The sequence below is a fragment of the Canis aureus genome, chromosome 8 (assembly GCF_053574225.1).
Source record: "Canis aureus isolate CA01 chromosome 8, VMU_Caureus_v.1.0, whole genome shotgun sequence".
Lineage (NCBI taxonomy): Eukaryota > Metazoa > Chordata > Mammalia > Carnivora > Canidae > Canis > Canis aureus.
Window position 1 is genome coordinate 43,205,721 of NC_135618.1, and position 25,715 is coordinate 43,231,435.

Genomic DNA, 25,715 nt, shown 5'->3' on the forward strand with positions numbered 1-25,715 from the left:
CTTATCATGAAAGTACCCTATGTGCATTACAGAAAACTTGGTTAATGCAAGTAGCATGAAAAAAATAATAAAAGTCACCAGTAGTCTCAATTCTACTATTAGCATTCAAGGTGTTTCCTCGAAGCTTTAGAAGTATCTATGTAGACATATAGCTTTAGATTAGAAGGTGACAAACTTAGAAGTAGAGATATAGATATATATTGACTTTACATATATGGGGTCATTCCATATAAATGTGGACTTATATCTTACTCTTCCTCCCACCCCCATTTTATATGCATTTCTCTGCTTTGCAAACTATTCTACCCTAGTTGTATTTCCAAAGTTGGTTGATGCAGTTCCAATGAGGCAGGCAATAAACTGGTTGTTGATATGGTTGTTTGTTTGACCAAAACTCAAATTCAAATTTCAGTATTTTTGCTGAGATCCATTTTTACATGTGCTATGAAAAGGAAAGGGGGAAAGACAGTCACCTAGACTTCCTTTAGGCATTGAGTCAAGGCCTGAGCTTTCTCCACCCTGGCCCAGGTTTCCATGGCCACAGGAAAACCCTGGTGGTTTAAGATGCCCTCAGGGTTCCTAGGAGAGGCAGCATCTACCAGAACCATAGTTTGCAATTTTGTAATCCAGTTTAATTTTTGGAGAAAGAACCAGCTCTCAGAAAACTCTTATACTGATTATTCAACTTTCAAACATTCTGCTTTAAACCCCACTTTTAGAAGTGCATTATGCAATAAAGTAGAAGGTTAGAGGCAAGGAAATCACACTGACTGGAGTTAGGGCTTGAGCATATGGATTTAAATGTCATCTATCTTCTTCTACCCTCAGTTTTCTCATCTGTAAAATGGAAAGGGTCAGATTACCTTCTTACTGGGTTTCTGGGTAGATGAAATGTGACAATGAAGGTAAAATAGTTGGCATAGCACCTATCACACAGTAAGTACTCAATGATTCTTAGCTTTGCTGTTATTTTTTATGACATTTCTTGGAATTATGTGGATCTTGATAGAACAATGGCTCTGAGGAAAAAAAAATATTGGAATGGCTTGACTGTTGAGAAGCGGGGGTTGAGAAAGGAGGGTGGAAGCCTGCTGAGAACCTAAGTGATATTAGAGGAAGTATCAGCACCCTGGAGTTTGGTGTTTTCACTAAAGAGGTCATAAAATATTAACATCCCCCAGCGTTGCCCAGAAGAATAGTGGTGTCAGCTCCTGCTTGCTTACAAGAGAGGCTCCTTAGAGATGTCTGTGGCCCAGTTATAAGGAGGGAAAGTAGGGAGAGGCAAGGTGGTGGCTGTGATTCCAATTGTTTCCTTAGCTGGAAACACTAGAGTTAAGAGAGAAGGGCAAGATAGTGAACTAGCAATGGGCTGCCCTGAAAGAGAAAAAAAAAATGGCTCTGTTTTTTTTTCCAACTAGAGTGACTGGAGCTGTCTTTCCCACAGAGGCCAGTTTGTATTGCCCTATTCTTGTGTTCCCAACCAATAACCATATCACTATCATTAACACCAACACACATCCATCAGCATTACCATCACCACTACCACCAGCATCATCATCATCATCATCATCATCATCACGACCACCATCACCAGTATGGTCACCACCACCACCATCACCATCTCTATTATTACCAGCACCACTACCACCACCATCATCATCACCATGCATCTGTGAAGCTAACATGCACAGTGGATTTACTAGATGCCAGGAGTTGTACTAACAACTAGTATATATATATATATATATATATATATATGTATATATATATATATATATATATATATATATAATCCAATGTTATTAATTTATGAAAAATGATTTTTTCATTTATAAATTAGGACCCCATGACCCAGGAAGTTTAAGTAACTTCCCAAAAGTCAGCCAGCTGGTACAAAACAGATCCAAGATTAGAAGCTGGACAATCTGCCTCCCAGTCTTTTTGTTGTTGTTGTTTTATTTATTCATGAAAGACACAGAGAGAGAGAGAGAGAGAGGCAGAGACACAGGCAGAGGAAGAAGCAGGCTCCATGCAGGGAGCCTGACGTGGGTCTCGATCCCAGGACTCCAGGATCACACCCTGGGCCAAAGGCAGGCGCTAAACCGCTGAGCCACCCAGGGATCCCCCAGTCCTTATTATATCCACTGTCCTATTTAAAAAGGCAGTATATGGTTAGATTAAGCTCTGTGGCCCCAGAACATGCCCTTTTAATTCTTTTTTTTTTTTTCTGTGAGAAGGAAAACCTATGATCTAAGCCTCACAGTGTCACAAGTCAACCAGTAGTTCTCAAACATGAGCACATTTATACCAGCACCATTTATACCATTATACTCAGTAACCCTTCTTCAAAGAAATTTCCTTAAAATTTCATTTATAATACAGATGAAAGCGGTAGTAGAATAGAGATGCATTTTATAAATGCAAATGTGAAACATTTATTATAAAGCCAATCAGTGAGAAGAATGAGGTTATTTTGATGAACACCAATATTTGGAATTGGGAGTATGGATAACTAATATTGTTTTCAATTAGCATCATAATCCAATTTACTTCAGTGTTTTCATTTGTTGCATAATAGTGAGAAAATGCTGAATCACAAGCTGATATAGAGTTACAAAAGGTAGTTTTCTATACCAGATGACCTAAAACTGTCAGGTTAATCTAGGATATGAACTTCAGCTCCAGCTTTGTTGGTCAGTGTATCTCCTGGATGAGCACCATGCTAGGTACAGCACATACATGCGAGACGTAGGTGATGAGCGACTAAATGAATGAATCAGTCAGTGAGAATGAAATGGATCTCAGGAGTGTGGAAGTGGAAGAGAGTTGTATTGCCATTTCTAAATATTCTCATTTATTTGACCAATATTTAACAAGCATCCACTGCATTAAACTTGGTGGTATTCTCAGGTGACGTGGATGCAACTTTGGGGAGGGAAAATAAAGTTCTCATGGAGCACGTGCATGTCAGTATGCAAAGAATGGAATGGCAGGAAATAATAAATAGACAAGAAACTGACTGTCAACACTGTGGCTGACCCATTTATATGCAGAAAGCTTACATATGCCCCCCCCCCCAAGTCCCAGTAGCCTCATGGGTAACATGGTGCTATCAGTATGTACCAGCACTGCCCCTGTGAAGAATAAAGGGAAACACACTTAGGTACTGCCATCCTCATCTACATCTCGACACTGCAAAATGTACAAAGATGCATGTTTCATTCTGGGATTTTTTAATTACGCACTGGGCATTCTTGGATTTGTACACTCATATCATTAAAGCAGTCTCAGCCAAAGAACATATATTTGTAGATGTATTAATATGCACTGGGCATAAGCAATTACAAGACTAGGTACGAGGTGACCAGAATCTGGAAAAAGGGAGATACAGAAAAGAAAGTGCTAGTTATGTAGAAGATAGGAGGTGCAGCACAGGTTAAAGCATTTAATATCATGACCTCAGCAATGGGAGGGGTCAGTGATGCCTTTTGAGCAGAAGATTGATGTGTTTGGTTTTGTCTATTTAAAATTCCCCTATGGAGTCAATGTTGAGTGTGAGTTGGGAAGAACTGAGGCCAGAAGCAAAGGAACCAATTAGGGAAGCACTGGTCTTTTTTTTTTTTTTTAATCTAGCCTAAAGAGAATAATGTGATGCACTGGGACAGGAGTAATGGAAAATCGAGAGAGGTTTCTTAGTTGGAGCTCAGAGAATTAAAAATGATGTGACTTGGGAATCAATTGACTATTCAAAGCAATGGAGGGAGGTGTGAAGGGCAAATGTTGATGTTTCAAGGTTAACTAAATGGAAGGGAGGTGCTTCCATTAACAAGCAGGCAAGTCCACAGAGGAAGAGAAGCATGTGCACGTGTTTTGTCTAGGGGGGATGTTAAGACAGCAACGAGATAGGACCTTTGTCCTGACACATGCAGGAGGCTGTTTGAGGTCCGTGATCATTCCTGAGGAGTAAGCCATGAGGAGGGGACAGGGCTGCGGAGGTGAGGAAGATTCTGTGGAGTCTGATTGCTACAAAACCTTCACAGATATGTGCAAAGTAGCATAGCCATGATGTGATGTGGGTGATGTAAGGTGATGACAAACGGGGTACACAAGTTAAGAGACCTACAAAGCACAAGATGACACCAGACAAGATGTTGTAGGTGTACACAAGGTCCAAGTGTACACTCTTGCAACCTCAGCCCCTTCTTATATAAACTGGAGCGATGAAAACCTACTTTACAATGTTTGGGGAGGTCCAAAAATAAGCATATTGGCCAGAAGCAGTCTCTTTGCATGAGTTACCCTAGTCAGTCCTCAAAAAGTAACAAAATCCTTGATCTGAAATTTTATGAGAAGAATTCAGTTGACAAGGACTAATATAAAAGTTTGTGTTATGGAGAACATAAGAATCCTGCCACGGGAGCACATAGGAAGGTCCAGCCAGGGAAATACACAGTTTTCTCATACGTGCCACTGTGCTCAAAGTGTGTTGAATTATTCTACCTGAAACCAGGTGAAAGAAATGCTTTTCTTTTAAGAGTGGACACAGGAAATCATCTGGAAATGGCTTGATACAAACTTGGGTTAGAAGGAACCCACTGAAGGGAACAGAGGCAGCTGATGACAAGCTTTCCAGGAGCAGAAAAATGTGGGACAAAGAGGTGGGAATGAGAATTTGCTCTCTGGTCCCCTCTGGGCAGAGGAAGAAGAGAAAGGAATATGGCAGAGAAAGTCTAGACCCAGGAGAGTTGAATCAAAGTCAATGGTGGTAGGATAACTGACATTTGCATGGATACAATACACACCAGTCTTTCTAGAATTGTGCTTCTAAGATGAGAATATCTTTTCCTATTTAGTCTTCCTTACACTTCTACAGTATTCTGTCTACTAAACTCAAAAATGCCTTTTATAAGTGGATGTGTTGCAGAATATGATGAGAGGCTGAGAGCTTCATGTATGGGTTCTTGTGATGGAGTCCAAAGACCGGGAATAGAAAACACTGAACTAGCAGGTCAGATGAGGTTGTAGAAGTGTGAGGTGCCCATACATGGAAATTGTGGTTTGGGGACTAAGACTTAGAAACTCAGAGACTGTGTGTTTGGTGAGGTAAGATCTTGAGAACCAGGAAGGTTTTTCTGCTGAGTATCTGATGCATTTGCTATGTAGCCTTCTGATTTTTTCAAATTGACCCAATTTTGAGTCCTGACATCCTTCCTAGTTCAGCACCAACAGCCCTTGAAGGTGTGCTGGTGACGCCAGGGACTGAGGATCCCCGTGGTTGCTCTTGCCTGTGTGCCAAGACAGGACCTTGTGCAGGTTAAGGTCAAAAGGGATGATTCCAGAATTTGAGATGTTAGAGGTGAAGTCACTTCTAGTAGGAGATTCTTAAGGTGACTCATGTTGCATAAAGATAAATATTTCTGAACATTTATGGGGTCAAAGAACCTTGTAACAAGGCTTATTACAGAGGAAAAATAGAATCTTCTGCAGGCTTTGTTTGCCTTCAGATTTGCTCGAGTTCCATCCAGAAAGTCACAACACAGAGAGTGGGTGGGGTGTGGAGGCTTCCCAAAGTAGACCTTCCCACCCACTTGTTCATTAGGAGAAATCACCACTTAGCTGTTTTTGTCTCTGCCGCCTACTGTCCCTTGTCCCACGCTCTTACATTCTGTCCTATGCACTGGAATCAGACTCCCACCCTCTCAAGTGCCAAACACTGCACTCTCCCTTAGCATCACCTCCTGGAACCTATTATTTCAGGAAAACTCCTATGGGAACTTAGGTTATTTGCTTGCTCTGTTATTTTTAAATTTGGGGTTCCATCTGGTGTGTCTTGGTTCTCTCTTGAGGGGTGCCAGTTAGCTGCTTTGATAGAATATTGTCAATATAACTTGCAACTTTTGTCAGAGGTGATAATAGGAAGGTGTTGGCAAATGAACGTGTTTTCTTTTCTTCCTCTTTTTTTAGATGTATGTATGGATGTATGGATGTATTTATTTAGAAGAGCTTAAGGTAGATTGTGAATGGGGTTGGGACTTAATCCTCCTGTAATCAAGGAGGGACTAGAAAGCCAGGGAAGTTTCATACTCTAAAGTTTGGTGGCCAGGAGGACTGATAGATTCCTGAAAGAGGAGATCTTGCAGCTGTGCAGACATAGAATAATGTTCTAGAGCAGTGCTTGCAAGGTTTAGATATTGCAAACAATGATAAATAAAATGTTGGTGATAACAACGATGATTTGGATGAAGTGTCTCTACTACTACGGAACAACATGATGATGGAAAGAATATATTCTGAATTTTCTGTTTTTCAATAGCCCTAATTGTAAACATTGCCCTCATTCCTGATTAGCAGGTCCAAGTGTGCACTCCTGTAGTCTCGGTCCCTTCTTATATAAACTGGAGCAATGAAAACCTACTTTACAACATTTGGGGAGGTCCAAAAAATAAGCATATTTGCCAGAAGCAGTCTCTTTGCATGAGTTACCCTAGTCAGTCCTTAAAAACTATCAAAATCCTTGACCTGAAATTTTATGAGAAGAATTCAGTTGACAAGGACTAATATGAAAGTTTGTGCTCATCTGATGCACTGGCAGGGTTAAATAAATTGTTGTATTCAAGAAGACCAGGGCAGAAAGGTGATGTCTACACATTTTCGTATAAATGCCGTATCATTTGAAAGAATTCTCCAGAAAAAAAAAATACACTTGTAGTTAGTTGTTTCAAAAATAGATTGACTTTGTTGGTGTCGTTTGTGTAATTTTTAGCAAAAAGAAGAGAAATGTCTATGTCATCAACTAGTCAGGGACTGAGAATAAAAGTAATCCATAATAATAGTTGCTAGTGTGTACTGAGTCGTTGCTAGGTAATATGCACCGATCTCAGAACTCATGTGTATTACATTATTTTATCTTTTAACAACTTAATTAGGAAGGCAAAATTATTATCTTTCTCTGTTAGAATGAAACTAAGATTTTAAGAGCTTATAACTCCATAGGTATTTAACAGCAGCCAGCCAAAGGAGCCTAAGACAGAGCTGGGACTCCACACCCAAGCAGTGAGACCCCAAAAAATGTATCCCCCACTGCACAGAAAGGATACTGCATGCCCTCCTATGGGCCAGAAAGAGTTCCCAAATCCTCCATCACAGCTATCCTATTTCAGGTGGCCTTGAATGAATGGGGCTGCAACCACTCTGTCATTGAGGAAAGTAAATAAACTCTGATGATTCTACGAATTCAACTCATCTGACTTTTATTAAGCTCCCTCCTTGGGAAAGGCATGCGACCCTGTGGTGCAGGGAACTAGGAAATGAGCAAGGGGTGAGGAGGAGAGTCATCCAGGCCTAATGAGGGTAGCTGCTCCCTGTTTTCGAGCATCCCCACAAGGGTGAGCATGTATTGTTGATCCTCAGTGTGCCAGATCCCGTGCTCAGAAGCACTTTACATTCATTATCTCGGTGGTTCCCTAATGCTGATCCACAGATTCATCTGACTCCATAATGACATTTTCAACAGACTGCAGCTAAATGAGAAAATTAAGGGCAATTTAGTGAAAATTTTAATAGACCTAAATTTAATCAATTTGAAGGGCTGTCCTTTATTTTGAGATTATGTCCTTCTTACTTTTTGGTATAAAATGCCCTTTCCTTTATGAAATGATGATGATGACAGATGGTGTGTGTGAGTGTGTATTTGTGTGCATGCGTCTGTGTGTGTGTGTGTACTAACTTGGCAAACAATTTTTAAGTTGCTAATTTCATGCAATCTCTCCACCGTTTTTAAATTTTGGTTGTGACAGTCCATGGATGAGGGAAGAAAAGAACTCCAAGACTCGCTGCAATTCTGCAAGGGAGCTATTATTAGTCCCATTTTACAGATGAAAAAACTGGCTAGGGCACAGCCTGGAATGCAGTCAACGTTAAATGTCCTCCAAGCATTTGAACAAGTAGGTGACTCAAAGTGCTTGTGACAGAGATAAGGTTTTCTGCAGACACTTGAATTCTCACCTTCCTGAAGATTGGACTAGGAAGGGGCCCCTATCGAAATGTGGGAGCGAGAATAAAACGAATCCGAGCCACTTCTGGACAGGTCAGGGAGCCCACCCCAGCCCAGATAATGACATTTAAGATCAAGAAGTCCTGCTTTCTGTTTAACCAGAAAGAATCCTTCTTGCTTGGGGCCTGAAAACCCCCATAGAAGATTCTACTTGAGTGAAATGCCTGCTCTTTTGACAGCCTTAGGAAGTTACCATAAGGGTCTATGAAAGAGACAAAAAAACAAAGTGATTTCTTTTATTCTTTTAAATAGCTGGCAGATTTGAGGGAAGGAAAAAGTTGCAAACACTGTCGTGTGGGTCAAATTAAAACTTGAGCAGTGGCCTTGTGCCTAAGGAACTTTCATTTTGAAGATGCCATTGTTCATCGCTGGCTTTCTGGCACTCTCTGCTCCCTACAGGGGACGTGCGACCATTCAATTAAGGGTCCTTGCAGCTGAAAGGCAGGAGGGTGGCCCTTGAATGGACATGCACTGTATACACCCAAGTGATCCTGAGTGCCCGGGGATTCCTTGTAGAGACAGACAAGTATTCTCTTTCCCCACTTCTCCCATTTATTGATGTAGAGGAATCCTCTGGGGCTAGTGGCATTGATGTGGCTCTTTCCCAGTCTCCGTTGAGATGGAATTCAAATCCAGCATCCCCAGATGCTGCTTGAAAGGCCGGCAGGATTTTGTCATCAAGTGAACAGTGTTTGCAGATACGGCATTACCCTTTGATTTGGGGTCATCGGATGCTCTGTTCCTGATTAACATGCACTGATATTAGCTGTAAAATCTTCCCTGTCTGATCCTTTATGTGGTTGCCGTGGTGGGGGCGTGGGAGGGTGTGCTCGTCTCTGTGTGCCATGCTGTTTGCATGCGCTTGTGCGGGAACGTTCAGGCTTGGCCATCCAGAGAATGGCTCCATATACGTTTGAGGTGGATTTAGAAGGTCTGGATGCCATTGATTCATTGTGCAGACTTCCGGCGTGCCCGGCTGTGAAGACCTCGGTTTAAGGAGAAGTCTGAGCCATTATTACAAAATGGGTCTGCAGGAATCCAGTCACCACTGAGGGTTTACAACTTTGGAGAGAAAAAGGACCGGAAAACCAGTGTTGGCTCAGTGCAGCCGAGAACAGTTATTGGTTCTTTTCAAAATGTATTTGTTTTTCATTAAACCATTCAGATAAGGTCTTATTAAAGTGCCATGTATTATTTATCGTGTTTCTTATGAAGATGAGCTGAAGGGAAAATTCTGTCCTCTTCTTGGGGCATCTGCAAGCTTTTCCAATGCCAGCAAGAAAAAAAAAATGAAGGAAAAGCAGGGTGAACCCCTGTCAGTACAGCAAACTGGAAAGCATGGGAAGGAGAGTGGGGGGGGGGGTCAAAAGGCAGAGTCTTTGACGTTTTATTCATGTGTGTTTTGTGGAGCGGCTTTCCTTTTGGTTTTGTGGATTGCAAAATAAAATAAATAAATAAAAGACAAGCAGAAAGTAAGAAAGAAGAAAAAAAAAAAGAGTGAAACAGTTTATTTGTGAATCAGACCTTGTCCAGTGAATGTGATTTGTTAGACAACATATAGCAAGGGTTTTTCGAACTAAACATTGCCCCCCCAAACACACACAGCAGTATAAAATACTAGCCCAACCGCCCCCCCCCCAAGCCCCATAGCAACTTCTGCCTCAGGTTAAACATGCCCAGTGTGCCCTCTCCAAATGGATGGAATGTCTGAGTCCCTGGGTGTTGGAAGGACCGGTTTTGCAAAGTGAGTAGAAGGAAACAGCCTGGTCGGGGCCTCTTGTTGGCAGAGCAAAGACTTTAGAGTTATCGATGGTGTTTCAAAACAGAACAACAAAAAAATGGAGCTGTGGAATAATTAATTTCCTTTTCTTCGGAAAGCATTTTGATTAGCCTGCAAAGTGAGTTGTGCCTTTCAAGCTGATGGCTCAGTTGAGAAGCTGTTCTTTGGCTGAGAGTTGTGTCCAGGAGGCTCGTGGAAGGGTCAGTGGGGATGTCCCCCTGAGGCATCCCCTGGTCCTCCCTGAGGTCCTCCCTCCTGGGGCGGGGGGGGGTAGGGAGGCTCTCATCACTCTCGAGGTGTGCTCTACCCTGCAAGCCAATGGCAAGCCCCCAGCCAGGTCTCTTGCAGGGAACCCAAGAATCAAAAAAAGACAATGTTCTGACAGCCTCTCGCTCTGAAAAACAAAAAGAAAATCCAATCACTGGGTCAAAAACATATCTCAAAAAATATGGCTACTATTCCTGATCATGATTTTACCGCTGCCAAGAATGTGCTTTTTTTTTTCTTTCTTTTTCCTGTGGGGACCAACGATGCGTTAGAGTCTTAATATTTTCTTTTGATTTGCAGATCACATCCTATTTTATTGCATAAAGACTAACGAAAGCTACTAATGAATAATTATTACTTCATAAAATAAAGGGAAGGGGGAGACCCCTGTGCAAGAGCAGAATGCTAATTTGGCCAACGAGGGCTGGTCAGGCAAGAACAAAATAAAATAAATAAACCGTTGTAATTTGCCCGCTGCAGCCCACGGAGTAATGGCTTATCAGACACGGACTTCCCCACCCTGTGCATTTTTTTTTTTTAATTTGAGAAGAGCAAGGATTCTGAGCCCCTTGCATTCACCCCCGGAGGGCGGGGGGGGGGGGGTTGCTGGCTTGGTAGTTAGTCCAACAGGCTTGACTTCCAGGCCAGCCAGGGCGGTTTCCCCATTCAGCGGCTCGGGCTGCTTGCAGGGCTCCTGATGCCTGCAGAGCCAAGGCGGCACCCCGGAGCCTAGGGGCGCCTCGCCGCCTCGCCTCTCCGCGGGAGGTGAGGGTGGGGGTGAGGGTGGAGGTCCCCCCCCCCCCCGAGCCCACCCCGCCCTGGGGCGCTGCAGCCCCCAACTCCCCATGCCCCCAGCCCCGGGCGCCGCCGCCGTCTCAGCGCTCTTGCAAGGGGGTGAAAATCCCATTTCTGTGTTTATTTGCCAAAGAGCCGGGCCAGCAGCCCGCCACCCAAATCCGGGAGTCCGGGTCCCAGCTGGGCAATCGCCTTAATTGTGCCCCTGGCCCGGCGCTGGCGCAGGCTGGCGATGTGGGGCGCTCTCTCGCTGCTTCGCCCGCCCCGCGGAGATTCTGTAGCAGACACAATTTGAATTTTGGTGAGTCGTTTTAGAGGGGAGGAAAAAAAAAAGAGAGAGAGAGAGAGAGGGAAAAAAAAAAAAAAGGCAGAGGGGAGGGGAAAAAAAAAAAGCAACCCTGCCCCTGGACCCATTTGACAAATGAGGAGGCGCGCAGCATCAGCACCAACGGAGTGAGCCTCAGTGTGAGTCAAATCTCTCTCTCTCTCTCCTTTCTCCCCTCCCTCCCTCTCTCTCCCTCTCTCTCTGGCCCCTAGCTTTCTCCCCCACCCCCCACCCCACCCCCTGCATCTCCAGGAGGGCATCCACCCTCTCCCCCTTCCCTACAAGTTGCCTCTGCCTGTGCTTGTCATCTTCCGGGTTGGGGAGGGGGTCGGGGGTGGGCGCGTGGGGTGGGGGGCACTGTCCACTTTTCGGGGCATCGGAAAGCAGGCCCAACAGGCCGGGGAAAGGGCACAGCCACCACGGCCCCAAAATAGTTTCCTGGCCCCCTCTCTCCTCTCTCCCTCTCTCTCTCTCTCTCTCTCCTCTCTCTCGAGTGTCTTAGTTGGAGGCAGATGAACGCCACCATCTAGCAAAACCCGAAGGGAAGGAAGCCAGCGAGGAGGGACTGGCGCGCGCGGGTGCGGCGGGGGGAGGGAGAGCGAGCAGAGGAGGGACGGCCACCGGGTTTTGACTTAGATAATCAGCAGAATTAAAAAGGAGGAAAAAAAAAAAATTGTAGCGACCAGTGCAAAGAGCGGCGTGGTTGCATGCGAGCGTCCCCACTCGTGCTCGGCGGGCGCCAGAGAGACACGATGCAGCATCCTCTGACGGGGGCCACCTGCGTGGCGCTCCCCAACGTGGGCATGTGTCCCCAGCTCTCGTGTGCCTTGACTTTTATGTACTTACAGCAGGTAAGGCGCGCTCTTCCCTCGGTGGCTGCCTCCCGGGCTCGGCGGACTGGGTACGGGCAGCACTGGGCTGTGCCTTTGCACCTTGGGTGGGTGGGTGGGTGGGGAGGGGGCTTGTGCTTTCGGGGGGGAGGGGTGGCTCTCTGCGCCCGCGCCCCGCTGGCTTTGCACCTCTCTGCACACTTTGCCCCATTCGGAGCCTGGGTGCCTGGGAGTTTAAAACTGCCTTTTCCTGACTTGCCATCTCTCTGGTTTCTGCGGTCCGGTGGCGGCCTGAGTGTCTAAGACCCTTTGATGCTGAGAGTTTGGATCTGTGTGGAGGCGCTCGCATGCCTGGAGTTTGAATTTAGCTGTTTTAAGAGGGAATGAGGGGAAAAAATTAAAAAAAAAAAAAAAAAAACATGTATGCGTGTGTGTGTGTGTGTGTGTGTGCTCAGTATTTTTGTTTTCTTAAGTTTGTCTGGGTTGTGCTTTATTCAGTCCGCTTGGGATCTGAGCCTTTGGGTTTCTGGAGCGTGTCAGCCCTGGAATCTGCCTCCAAACTCGCTGGCCATGCTGTGATGAAGGCAGTGGTTTAGGATGCTGTCTTTGTTGGCATGTGTAAAGGCTTTTTTTTTTTTTTTTTTCTCCCTTCCCTCCTCCACTCCCCCTTAATGGTCTTATTGAGGGATTCTGTTTGTTTTATTTTCCATTCTGTGTACATGTCGGAATCTTTCATTGTGTCCCTCTCGCTCTTTCTCTGGGTGTTTCCCTTGGACCCTCACTGTCTTTCCCTCTTTACTAGGAGGGCTGCTGCCTAAATCGGTTGCTGGGCTTGGGAAGCAGCCCCACGTCGCCTGGTGAGGGGACGGGTCCAGCTGTCTGTCTCTGGGCAGAGGCTGTCCATGTGAATGGGCAGGGTTAGGAGGATTTTGTCACGAAGGTAGAGTCCTGTTCCCTTCCCAGCATCGCCGTCCTGTTCTGTGAAGAGTTAACCGAGGTTGTAGTCATTTTATCTGTTTTTCGAGGGACCCCCTTTAAGAGTACCATTTGTTAACTGTGTGTGGTTGTAGCTGACAAAACTTCCTTCACAAGTGTTCAGAGGGGCCTCCTTCTCCAAAGACCCCTCAATTTCAGTCTGTGTTGTAGGAATATATGTATTTGTAAGATGCCAAAATTCGGTTTGGAACATTTGGGTAATTTGTTATCAAGTTGGTTGCCTCCAGAGAATGTTTCTAAGGCATATTTTCTGTTTGGAAGTCTTTTGGAGAACAGCCTTTTCTTTTTGTTGTTTGAATATCTTAGTAACAAATTGGTTTATCCTTTTAAATATTGTTTTATTCCATTTCTCATTAAGTAAATTGTGCCAGGAAACATCTCCCAAGAGCCTATTGGTAACATATTATATGATTCATCTGCTTTTACCCTCTCTGTACTTTTGCTATGAATGCCTCTGTGTGTGTGTGTGTGTGTGTGTTTTACACCAGTTACCCACCAGAAGAGTAGCCTAATGAGCGTTTCTACAAATGCTAAGCCTCAATTGAATTGAATCAAATTATTAATATGGGTTGATCTTTTGCCTCCTCTGTTCGCTTCTTTCATGTTATTTATTAATTAATTTGAACAGCATCACTTAAAAGTACAGTGCCATAGGTATTCGGTGTTCTCACTGTTTCTTTGTGTACTACTCTTTTTTTAATAAATTGATGTTTCATCCTTCTAGATTGTTAAATTGGCTTGCTCATTTAGGCACAACTTAGGAGAGAAGGCAGGGAGTTTGAGTGAGAGGTTATTCTTGCCATGAAAAGGACAAGCCCATGGGATAAATGCAGATGTCCTCAGCATCCTCCAGGCAGTCTCTTCTAGGAGGGAAAACACTCTTGCCCAGGAAAGGGGAGGCTCAGAGGGAATGTTGGCAGCCATAACAAATATTTAGAAGTGACTAAAGCAGTATCGTGGCTCCATATGAAGATAGATGGAGGTGGGTTTTGAAATGTGCTTTGGGATGCGCCCCCCTCCCCTCCAGAAAGGGCTTGTAAGGCTTTCAGGGAAAGTGTTGAGAAAAGGATACTGTGACACAGCATCAGAAGGCGATGTGTGTGTATGCATGTGTGTGTGTGCACGCGTGTATTTTTTCTGCGTTTCACTAAATGCCTAAAGTACAGTACAGGCAGACAATTATTTTTGCCTGTCTGGTTGAGAATCGGGTTTTCTAGCCACACCTCCCACCCTGCCTAAGGCTCATGGTCAGGGTGGGAGAGCCATACCTTCAGGTCATCTCTACCCCTCGGTGTTGCCATGACGGTTTGTGTAGAAGTCTCCTGTCATTGCTTTTATGGAGCAGTCTGGACAATTGGCTGATGGAGGGTGTGAAGTAGTTCCCTTCAGTCTCCACAGACCACTTACTGATACCATCTATACGTTGTCTTCTATCCATACATCCCCACTTTATTTCCTATCTGCTGTTAATCTATAGCTATCTCTATAGACTGTACCTCTATTTAATTTCGATGATCAGAGGGCTAATGTGTACCCTCAGAGTATACTGATCAGATGGATGAATCAGGAAACGTCTGTAATAAATAACGCCCTTATGAGAAAGATTTTATTTTATTATTATTTAGAAATAATCCTATTTCCGGAGTCTTTGTCATTTCAGATCACCAGTTACATAAGAAAATAATTAAAACACAATGATCTTATTTTGGAGGCTTTATCATTCTGTTTTATAAATGCACACACTCTGATCAGAGGCCACCGCGTCTTCACGGAAATGTATTCTCCTGAAATGAAGTTCATATGGCACTTACCTCTCATCTAATATCTAAGGAAAATCCCTTCATCATCTGCTTTCTTTGACTCAGCCATGCCACAACTCCAGCCTTTCTTCCTAAACTCTCCCAGATTTGTTCCTGAGACAGTTCATAAAAACAAAAATCAGTTGGGATACCCCAACCCCTAAGTCTACTGTGAATGAACCAGGGAGAATGACATAACCCTTTTGCCACAAAGAACTTATTTATTCAGACCAAAGAAGAGGCAACTGCAGTGCTTAAATTCTTTGACTGATTCTGTGTCATTTATTTATATTCCCCAGTAACTCTGCTTTAGATAGATATTTCCCTACAGTTGTGGTTTCCTTCTTTCTTTTTAAATCTTTCTCCTCTCTCTTAACACCAGAGGTGGTACTACAGTTTGGAATTGCAAGGTGGGATAGATATCAAATCCAATGATGCCATCATGTGCCTATGCACAATATGTACACACGTGTACCTACATACCTGTATACCTCTGGTATATAGCATCTATCTCGTGCTACTTGTAGACCATTCTCAGGTGGAAAGAAGAGGCAAGCACTAGCCTCTGGCTTCGATCTTGCTGTCCAGGGCAAGTCCCTGCTTCAGCCTCCATTCGTGATACACTGCAGTGGCTTTAGTGGAGTGGCTTTAGTGGGTGTCTCCTTTGATGGCAAATCTTCTCCCACGGAAGAAGAACTGCAAACCCACATATGCCTGATACAGACTCTCTTCTCAGGGTTTCAAAGTGGGTATCTATTTAAATATCCTTGCTTTGAGGGGAAATTCTGAATACGGATCCCAAATCTGGGGAGATTTCTACAAGCTGGGTCAGAAAAGAATGTGTTTGTTTTTCATGGAGAAACAGAAAACAACCACACACACACACACACACACACACACACCACAAAACTCTAGAGATGCCTTCCCATCTTAAGTCACAGGTTGCACACCAAAGAGCATCCGTCACATGCTGAGGTATGGCAAGGCTATGGACAGAGTGGACGAGGTTTGTTTTCTGACGCACTGTGCGTGTCAGATCGCGTCCAGAGCTGTGATTCACACGGAGTTCTAACTCCCTGAAAGAGGATAAGTAGCATATTAACTTAGTTTTCCCTATTTCTACACCACCATCAGTGTCTCCCAGTTCCTGTTCAAAGAAAGCTTCTCATCTGTCAAATCTTATTCACTCAGAACCTTTTTATCAGCCTAAATTTAAAAACAAGTCAAATGCTTAAAATCCACATTAAAAGGGGGGGGGGAGGGCCTTTAAAGTGGGCCATGCCACTGTCAATATCCAAAGATTGGCAATTTTTCCCACTTAATGATGATCCATGTGGTTTGTTTTAAATAGTGAAGTGGTTTGTACAAAGGGTAATTCCTGGTAAATGAAGCCATTGCTCACTGTGGACATCTTCAGATCGAAAGCAATTGAAGTGAAACCTGCATATCAACCCTTTCTGTCTTTAATTAGAAAGTGGTGCTCAGAGCAGAGTCACAGGGAAGGTGGGCTCTGGGAGTAAGGCCGTAGGAGGGGGGACGGCCCCCGTGCACCAGCCACGGTTATAAATTTGGGCAACGTTAGGTGGGCCATAACAATTATGGCCTCGTGGAAAAGTTCAATTCTCATTCCAGTTACTTACCTCGCGCTGCTCTGTCTGATGATTTATAGGGGGCCAAATGGCATTTTATCACCTTCTTTCTTCTTGGCTTAATCCCTTGTTGATTTATTAGATTGTGCTGTGGATTGGGGGTAGTCAATAGTGTCAATAACGCAGAAAAGAATTAGGATAGATTATCTTCATGTCTGAATTGTTTAAGGAATTTAAGTGGCTGGAGTGAGCACACTTCTAGGCCTGGGTGACTGTCCCATAGAACATAGGCCCCTATGTCTCTTTCCTGGAGAGATCCTGTGTCATAATTTGGCCAGGTAACCAGTCCTCCTGATTTCCCTGATTTTTTTTTTCCCCACAAAGGAGACAAGGCCTGAGCTGTTGGGCTCTCATTAGCCTGATAAGCCCTGTATCTCAGGTGGGCTGGCTGGTGGTTCCTCCCAGATCTCTCCCATTTTTGGAGGAACCTAGGGTGGGGGATGCGGGGGGCGGTGTGCAGACTGTAGGGGGACTTGGGTTGCCTCTGCTTTAGGATTATCTAATTCGACATCCACCGGTGGAAACCGTAAGCATCTGCTAGCCTGCAGACCCGAGTCCTGCGCCGATCGGCAGCTCTGCCTGCCATTTCGCGGCGGTCTCCGTGTCAGAACATACAAGCGGCTGCGTTTCTGCCTCTGCCCAAGTGGAGGAAGCCCATGTTATTAGTGCTCACGCGCCATCTGTTTTCCTTACAGCTGGCCCTTGAGTAATTGTCCGGTGGCTGATGGACTGAGGGTAGACGATCTTTTTTTTTTTTTTTTTTTTTTTTGTTTAGGGTTTTCTGATTCATTTAACCAGGCTCTCTGCCCCCAAGAGGAAAACATCATGCGTGTTTATTCATATTGGCCGGGTAAAAACAGTGTAGTTTGTCAGGCAAATAATAGTCTTCTGGAAGAGAAAGACATTGCAGCATTGTAAATAAAATAAGGTTGGTGCGTCGGGGCCTAAGGGGGCTGGTTGATGCGCAGGAGATGTCATCCCCTGAATGAGGCAGAGCTGACAAAGCGTGGGCGTAATTGCCCCATCTGCAGAGACCTTTTTAATGGACGGAGAGAGGTGTCCCAGTGTGCTGTTTAATTCAATTAAGAAAAGCAAAGAAAGTTCCATTCATCGATAAAGTTTCCTATTTCCGGGAGCTCCCCGAGAGAACTTTGCCCGGCTGAGCACTGGCCTGTGGCTGTCTGCATGATGCTCTGGCCCCATTGAGAGAGGCTGTGTCAAACAGGGTCAGCTCTCAGGCACAATAGCTCAGGAGGGCCCTGGCCCTGGCCCTTCAACCATGCTGAATGCAAGCGAGCTGGAGAAATGAGCAGCAAACCTGTAGGCCGCCCCTGCGGGGAGAGACTCAGAGAACGCACTTTCCGAAGGAGCCCCAAATCCAATCCCTGGGCCAGGCGTAGGGGTAGGAAAGAACTTCTATGGCTGGAACTTTCTGGCAGGGTTTGGGGAAAACCCTGCTACTTATGATCTTCCAGGCGTAGTGTGGCCCTGATCCATTGGTCCTGGCTGAGAAAAAAAGCAGATGACTACTTTCCATTGCCTAGGCTCCCACTTCCAATTCCTCTCTTGTTACCTTACATTTCTTGTATTTGCTCAGTCCCAGACACTTACAGAGCGCTTTTGCTATGCTTTTTTTCTGACCTGTTAGACTATAAGCAGCAAGATGGCAGAAACTTTTCCATCCGCAGAGACTTCTCTACCCACGATGCCTAGAGTAAGCCTGATACGTAGTTGTTGTTCAATGAAATAATAAAGCGAGGAATGAACAAATGCATGTGCGTGTTTGGACTTTCTACGACCTTATAAGCAAAGGCAGGCAGTGATTGTCCTTGCTTTCTAGAGATCTATATCAATACACATTCAGTCCTTTTATTCATTCTTTCATTTGGCCATGCAAAACATTTTTGCCAGGCATTGAGAATATTGCAGCAAATCAGTTAGGAAAGGTCCCTGCCACCACGGAGCAGGCGTTCCACTGGAAAAAGAACAGATGATACAAGTTAAGTGAATCAAGAGGGCATTTTCAGATGGTGGAGAGTGCCCTACAGGAGACAAACAGGGTGGTGCATACACTGTAAGTGGGGGCAGTGGAGGCTATTGGGGCTTTTCTGATGGGTGGGCCACCAGGGGTCTCAGGAAGGAGATGATGATTCTCCAGAGCAAGGGATAAGAGAGCATTAGGTGACTGATTAGTTGAGATCCGTGCTCCAGGGATGGAGAAGGACAGGTGTGGAAGCCTAAGGAGCAAAAGGGGGTATATGAGCCAAGAGGCAGAGGGAGGCAGCTTGTGGTGGAAGTGGGTCGTGTGCTGGTGTTTCACAGGCTGTTATTGTCTGGCACCATGCTGAAATGATTGGAGTGGGAAGGAGAAAGGATAGAAATGAATGCCTTCTGAATAGATAAGAGGAAACCGCCCCTGAGTTGTGGAGAAACCCATGGAACATTTGGAAACACCTTTGTGGGTCAGAGGTTGGAAGAGTAGGTTTCGATGGAAGCCATCAGGAAGGCCCCCCCCATCATGGCACCCCAAGAGAGAGGCCTGTTGATAAAACCTCATCGAAGTGCTTGCAATACTGGGCTTCTTACGCTGAAAATAATAATTATGGTCCAGCATTTCTCAAGGTTCAGGCATTTAAGCATTCCCTTCCACGTTTTTACCAATCCACTCATCCACATTATAAACAAAGTAGTATCATCTACTTAATATTTTTAAAATTAACTCATATTTTGAACTTAAAAGTAGACTTGGCCAAGCTGAAAAGGGAGAAATAAATGAATGTCATAGAATCACAGCTAGGATATTATTTTTTCCGATGTTCTTTGAAATATTTATTCACTCACTCATTCATTTGTTCATTCTATATTCATTGAACTAATAGGTGCCAGTGGCTCTTTTAGATTTTCTTAGCAAGCAGAGGCCTCTGTCCTCACAGAGGGGCCATGAAGTTGCGAATCCACATGCCATTTTGTGAACCATCAATGTAGGACCACACTTTGGGAAACACTGGCTTTGTCCATTGGATTTCCTAGGAATCCCCAGTCACGTCTGGCCTGGAATTACTCATTCCTCCCCTGACCCATTTGCAAAGAGCAAGACTCCAGTTATCTGCTTTGTGTCATCTGCTCCACTCTGGCAGGGCAGCTGCCAGAGAACAAGGTAAAGGAGAATGACCCTATATTTAACGCTTTCAGAACAGCGTGTAGGGGGCTTTGAGATGATAGGTTTGAGGAAGGGGGTGTGGTGTGTGGTGATCTCTAACTCTTGACCAGGCTCTAGGTGAGAGCAGCCTGGGCCTATGTTGATCCTGTTCTTTATGTTGTGTTTAAACACAGAATCAAAATTAGGAATTGGAGCCAGAGTGAAAAGCATTCAGGGTAGAGTGTGCTCCCAGGGATGTAATGACTTTTTTCCCCCTTTGCAGCTCTGAAACAAAGTAAAGGCAGCTGTAGAATTTAAGTGCCTCAGATTCCCCAGTACTGATGAGTAAATGCACAAAAGGTTTAGTCCTAATGAGCCTTTTTTTGGGGGGGGAGGGGGCATTTGATGTTTGCCCAGGATTCACCTTGAGGACTGGATTCTCCTTATCAAAAACAACTGCAGATAGATCCCTACTCTTCCCTTCAGTAGCTCTGCTCTGTGTTGCTTTGCCTGAATCCAGGAATGGGGCAAGCTCTGGTCTCGGGCACGGGAAGGGCCGAGAGCTGAGAGATCTCTCCCCCGCAAGATGAGTCTTTCATTAATGGGAAACAATTTATCAACAGCTAAAAACAAAACGAAGGTCCAAGGTCCACGATTCCTAGTTTGGGGGCATATCCAGCTGTCCATCTCAAGGGTCTTGCAAAATTCAGAGGAGAAACCCACATCCTTTTACAACCAGTTGGTGTCAGCTACCCCCCAAAGCAGAGTTTAAATATTGGTGTCTCTAGAGTGTCTTTAGGATAGAAGTTATGAGCTGAGAGGTTAATCCCAACTGTGTTATTCAATTCGCTGATCCGACTGGATCGAGCAAAGAGCAGGATGCTTTACTTGATTTGGGGCTTTAGTTACTTCTTCAGAAAAAGTAAGGCAGTAATAACCATTTCACAGGGTCATTTGTAAGATTAAGGATGATACAGATCTTCAAACTTAGCACAGTGCCTGGACGCAGGGAGCGGTCACTCCATGTTTGTTAAAGAGATGACTGAATGAATGAATGTGTCAAAGAAAAGTAGCATCTGTGTATTGAAGCCGGGTATGAATTTTTCTTTTCCATTTCTTCCCAATCCACACGATCAGTGCGCACAGGCGAGGAGTCCCGGGAGGGTCTCCCTTGGGTTCTTTGGTCCCTCCCACCTGTTCTGGGGGCCTTCTCCCTCCTCTTGCTGTCAACTGTCAGTCCTGCGGGTGGTGTTGGATGTAATGTGGCTGCACAGCTCAATTAATGCTCTGTGACAGGAGGAGGGAAAATAAAAATTGTCTAGCTCTTGTCAGTAGCAAAGTTATTTACTTTCAAAAGCTGACAAAATCACACTACAGGGGCTTCATTTATTTCCATTCAGAATGTCATTATTCTGTGACGCAGGGGACTTGGGCACACGCCGAAGTTTCTTCCCCTAAGCTTGAGTGCACCGAGGGCCTGCTACAGCCCTTCTGGGTGCTCTGGCACCTGGACAGACCCCCACTCTCAGGGTGGCCTGTCCCAGTTGCACGTGCATTTTCAGACCCTGGATCTTTCCAGTGAGAGGAAGCACGTGTCCTGCTGCCATCTGACCACTCGTCCTCTTCCTAATGAAGCATAAGAGCAAGGTGTGGGACTTCTAGTTTTAAATCTGTCTTCCTCCGGGCCACTCCTAGAATTTCTAGAAATGCCAAGGTGCCTCTTGCAAATGACTTTGCTTTGGATCTGTTGTCTCTGCTTGAACCCTCTGATAGGCTCTTTCAAATCAAAGATCTGTATAAAACTATGCTTGCTTCTTTCTTTCTTCCTTCCTTCTTTCCTTCCTTCCTTCCTTCTCCTTTTTCTTCCTTCTCCTTTTTCTTTCTTTTCCTTTTTCTTTCTTTTCCTTTTTCTTTCTTTTCCTTTCCTTTCCTTTCCTTTCCTTTCCTTTCCTTTCTTTTCTTTTCTTCTTTTCTTTTCTTTTCTTTTTTCTTTCATCCTCCATGCCCCCCTCCCTTTCCCCCCTACTCATTTGCAGTGAGGAGTTCAACTAGGAAGGGCTGAGGGGAGAAATTCTTTCCTTCATGGTGCAATGGCACAACCTTCCACTGGGGGTCTCCATTTAGAGCATGTGACTCAGGATTCTGGAGAACTATCTTTCTCTTTTCTCTCTTTTTAAGTCTCCTTTTGGTTCCATTCAAAAAGTGAGGGCTCCTCGGTAAGCAAGAGGAGATGCTGCGTGGAAAGCCCATTTAGGTAACCAGAGAGAATGCAGCCACCCTTACGGTGATGATGATCATAATAAAATAATGAAAATAATGAAATAATCAATAACTTTTATGGAGTGTTACGTGACAAGCGCAGTACCAAGCACTTCTACAGGGATTACCTCATTTAATCCCCCACAAGAGGCCTCTGGGGAGTCGATGGGAATCATTTCGTTTTTTGAGATGCAGACCTGAAGGTAGCAGGGCTGGTGTGTAAAGGCGGCCAGCCTGGCCCTGGAACCGACACCTGCGCCCGTCCTTCTGCCCTTTCCCGCAGCCTCCCCGGGCTGTGCAGGCCACGGGCTCCGTGCCACCTACCCGGGCCTCTGCTGGGCCATCGCTGCCCTGAGACTGCTCCACCTGACAGCATCCTCGTGGCTCTTTTCTCTTGTAAAAGCAAAACTTGTCAGAAGGGGAAAGAGTCGGGCGGTCTTTCAACTCTGAAGCTTTTCACGATTGTAGTTTTAAGTCATGAGGAATACGGTTGGATGAATCGCAGCACACACTGAGGCTTCCAGACTTGGGGAATGGGAGAGGAGAGAGCGCAGGGCTGTTGGGAATCTTCCACTCCGAGAATGATGGAGTGCATTTCTCCGCAGCCAATTCCAATCCCCAAATCCCCGTTGTGCTGAGGAGCTCTCCAACTAACACAGGAAATGCAGTCACTGCCCGGCACCGTATTAATGATTTATACACCCCGCACCACTGCTTTTGTTCACTTGCGGGGCCTGGTCGTGTTAATAAAGGAATTTCTGGGAGTGGGGTCCCGGCTTGCCATGCTGTTCTGCTCAATGCAGTGCAGGCTGCTCCATAAATCAAAAGAATTTAGTGCTTTACAACCTTCCTGAGCTTCAGAGATCATGTGTGCGTGTGCGCGCCTGTGTGTGTGCATGCGTGTGTGTGTGTGTGTGTGTGTGTGTGTAATCAGATTCACCTAGGGACATTTTCACTGCCTTTCTATAAAGAATGAATGAAGGAGGGGTGCCATCTATCTTAGGTGCTTCAGGGTTGATTGGTCCGTTTCACAGTGTTATCAGGGCCCTATTTGTTTCCCATTTGGTGTTTATGCTTTATGGTGTTGTCAGTGAAAATGGGCTGACACCATTTTATTAGCATAAAGAGATGCAAGATCACATTAGAATCCCCCTTCCTTCTGTATCATCAAAAACAACAGACAAGGGAGCCAGGAGGTACCAGAAGAAGAAGCACCACTATTTGCTACAAATCAGTAGGAAATTCAGGTGTTCTTCAAACAATGGGATTTTTGAGGCTTATAAAAAAACACCTTCAGTTATTCATAGAAAAAGAATGCTGCTTTGTTTTGAAAATGAGTGAGGACATTTGTTTTTCCGAATTGAGGATTCTAGATCAAGGAAAGTTTCTCCTGTCTTGTAAGCCACAGAAAACTGATTTTAACCTCAGATTTTTTTTCTCTCTAATTAAAAGGGAAAAAAATGATATAATCAAATGGTATATTGAATGTTCAATGCCTCTTTTAAGATATTTGCGGAGAAAAGCCCTGTGTTTTGGGTTTTTTTTTTCTTTTTAATTGTGCTTGCGTTCTCTTAATTATATCATGCATTACATTTCGTGTGTGGTTATGTTTTTTTTTCCCCCTGTAGAACTAAGCACTGAAAACCTAACAGAAATCTGAGTAGGAGTTTGAGGGAAAAAAAAAAAAAGCAGAATATTTAGAAAATTGGAATGATACTTTAAGCATTCTATCCAATAGGATTGTTTTTTTTGTATAGGGTGAAATCGTGATTTTAGGAAATGTGCCTGACATAAAATAAAAAAAAGATATGTGAGGCTTTCAGGAAATAAACATGTCAATTTGGTCGAATTCTTAAAAAATGTATGAAAGAGTGCATGCTATGACTACTGAATAGAGCCCCAGTTGACCCCTACCCAAACCAGGGCTTGAATTTGCTTTTATAAATGTGGGAAGTTTTGGCTAACTGGTTCTTATTCACATTTATGCTTATGAGAAAATTAAAAATGTTTTTGGAAACTGTGTAGGGTCTTAGCCATAATGAAATTTAGGTGAATACTCAGTTGAAAAGACTAACTCTTATAGTCTTGTCTTCCTGAAAAGTAGAGGACAGGATGTACATATTTACATAAGTAAATAGAGAATGTTACAAAATTTTTTCATCACAGGAAATATGAGACAGCATTTTGGACTAAGAAAGCAGGTGTCCAGCAAATGCAGTTTACATTTATATTGTACTGATTTTTTGTGTTTGCCTTTGTCCTCTCTTATAGGACTCTGAGAGTGTCTCATTGTCTTTAATTATGTCTACGAGGCACAAGACAGCAGTCAACATCTGCTCTATTGTTTACTTGGTTTACATATAGCTTTGATGGGTTATTAAACAATCTATTTTTCAAACCGAAAACAGAGAAACCAGCCGAACCCATATTATGGCATTTTGTAAAGACCCATTATGCAATTAGCACTTGGGATTTGTGCAAAGCTGGTGATTCACCCAAATAAACATCCCTTTATTCTGATAGCTCCTCTTGGCTTTGTGAAAAATATCAATTTCTCAAAAAATAAAATCACATTTCCTCCTTAATCATGTAGCATGCCAAGGAGATGATGTTACTATGAGGGATGGATCCTTCACTTTTTATATCAGAAAAAGAACAACTCTCCAAAATAATGATGTCTTTAATTCAAGCCAGCAATTACTATATTACATAAGACAACTAGAGGCTTACACATAAGACAGACTTTTGAGAGTTCATCTGATCCTATGGGAGAAGAGATATGCTGTTTTTAACCATTTATAAAATGTTCCGTATACTTCATGATCTATTTATGAAAGATGTATCGAGTTGTCTATAGCAAAGTGTGCGACATCCATAATGATTAAATCAGACCTCATCCCTTCACTTAAGTAATTGGTTAATAATTAATTCACTTGCTCATTCATTCAACAAATATTTATTTAGCCTCTGCTCTGCCTCAGAAATTGGGTTAGTCACCGAGGGTACATAGACAAGGAAACCAACTTCATTTTCCTTCATGGAGCTTACAGGCTTCTGGGAAAGGCAGGTAATAACCAGGCACCCATTGTACAAATTTGTATTGCAAGTTGTGGCAAATGCTCTGAAAGAAGAAAAAAAAAATGTCAGGTCCACAAGAAACAGTGGGAGTTGCATTCGGGGATGAAGAGAGCTGTCTGTGAGGAAGTGGGCAGAGATGAAGAAAGTGGGCAGAGGTGGGGATTGGGGTGGCAGAGAGCAGGCCTACTGAGGCAGAAGGTGTGTATGCTGGCCTGACCATGGCCAGAGGTTCATAGGAAACAGAGCAGAAGCCAGTGAGCCCGGAGCACAACGGAGTGAAGGGAAAGAGGCAGAAGAACCACAGTGGCTTAGAACAACTGATGAGGGTGGGGGTGGGGGGTGGATTTCATTACAAAAGGAATTAAAAGGGGAAGAGAAATAATGGTAAGAGCTCTAAGCAGAGAACAACTATCATTGAACTTAGCCTTTAAACAGACCAGTTTGGCTGTTTTGTGGAGAATAGATTAGAGAGGGACAAGATTGAAAGCCTGGCCCAGGTAGGAGGCCACAGCAATAATTCAGGTGTGCCACGGTGATCGCTTGGTCTGGGAGTTGACAGAAGAGATGGACAGGAGCAGAAGTTTTGAAAAACAAGCCTGATACTCTCTGTGGCACCCCTTTATCCCCCAAATCTGGTGTTCAGGCAAAGGAGAACCAATGGAACATGCCAGAGGAGACATCTGGGGGCTTTGGTGAGGATGGTGACGTCTCAGGAGGGACTGACCTGGATGCATGGGGCTTCATT

At 44.3% G+C, this 25,715-nt stretch overlaps 1 protein-coding gene across 24 annotated transcripts in view; it reads left to right on the plus strand.

The window, feature by feature from the left end:
- Window positions 1–25,715, plus strand: part of RBFOX1 (RNA binding fox-1 homolog 1) — a 2,042,337-nt gene that overhangs the window by 1,664,472 nt on the left and 352,150 nt on the right. For 2 of the 24 annotated variants that reach the window (XM_077906554.1, XM_077906562.1), the window contains exon 1: window positions 11,577–12,071. The exons of 18 other annotated variants lie outside the window; for them this stretch is intronic. In XM_077906554.1, coding sequence (XP_077762680.1) covers window positions 11,928–12,071 — 144 coding nt within the window. In that variant the 5' untranslated portion in view covers window positions 11,577–11,927. Of the gene's footprint in view, window positions 1–11,572; window positions 12,072–25,715 lie in introns of those variants that run through there. 4 more of the 24 variants (XM_077906560.1, XM_077906553.1, XM_077906566.1 and 1 more) reach the window with 4 other exon arrangements.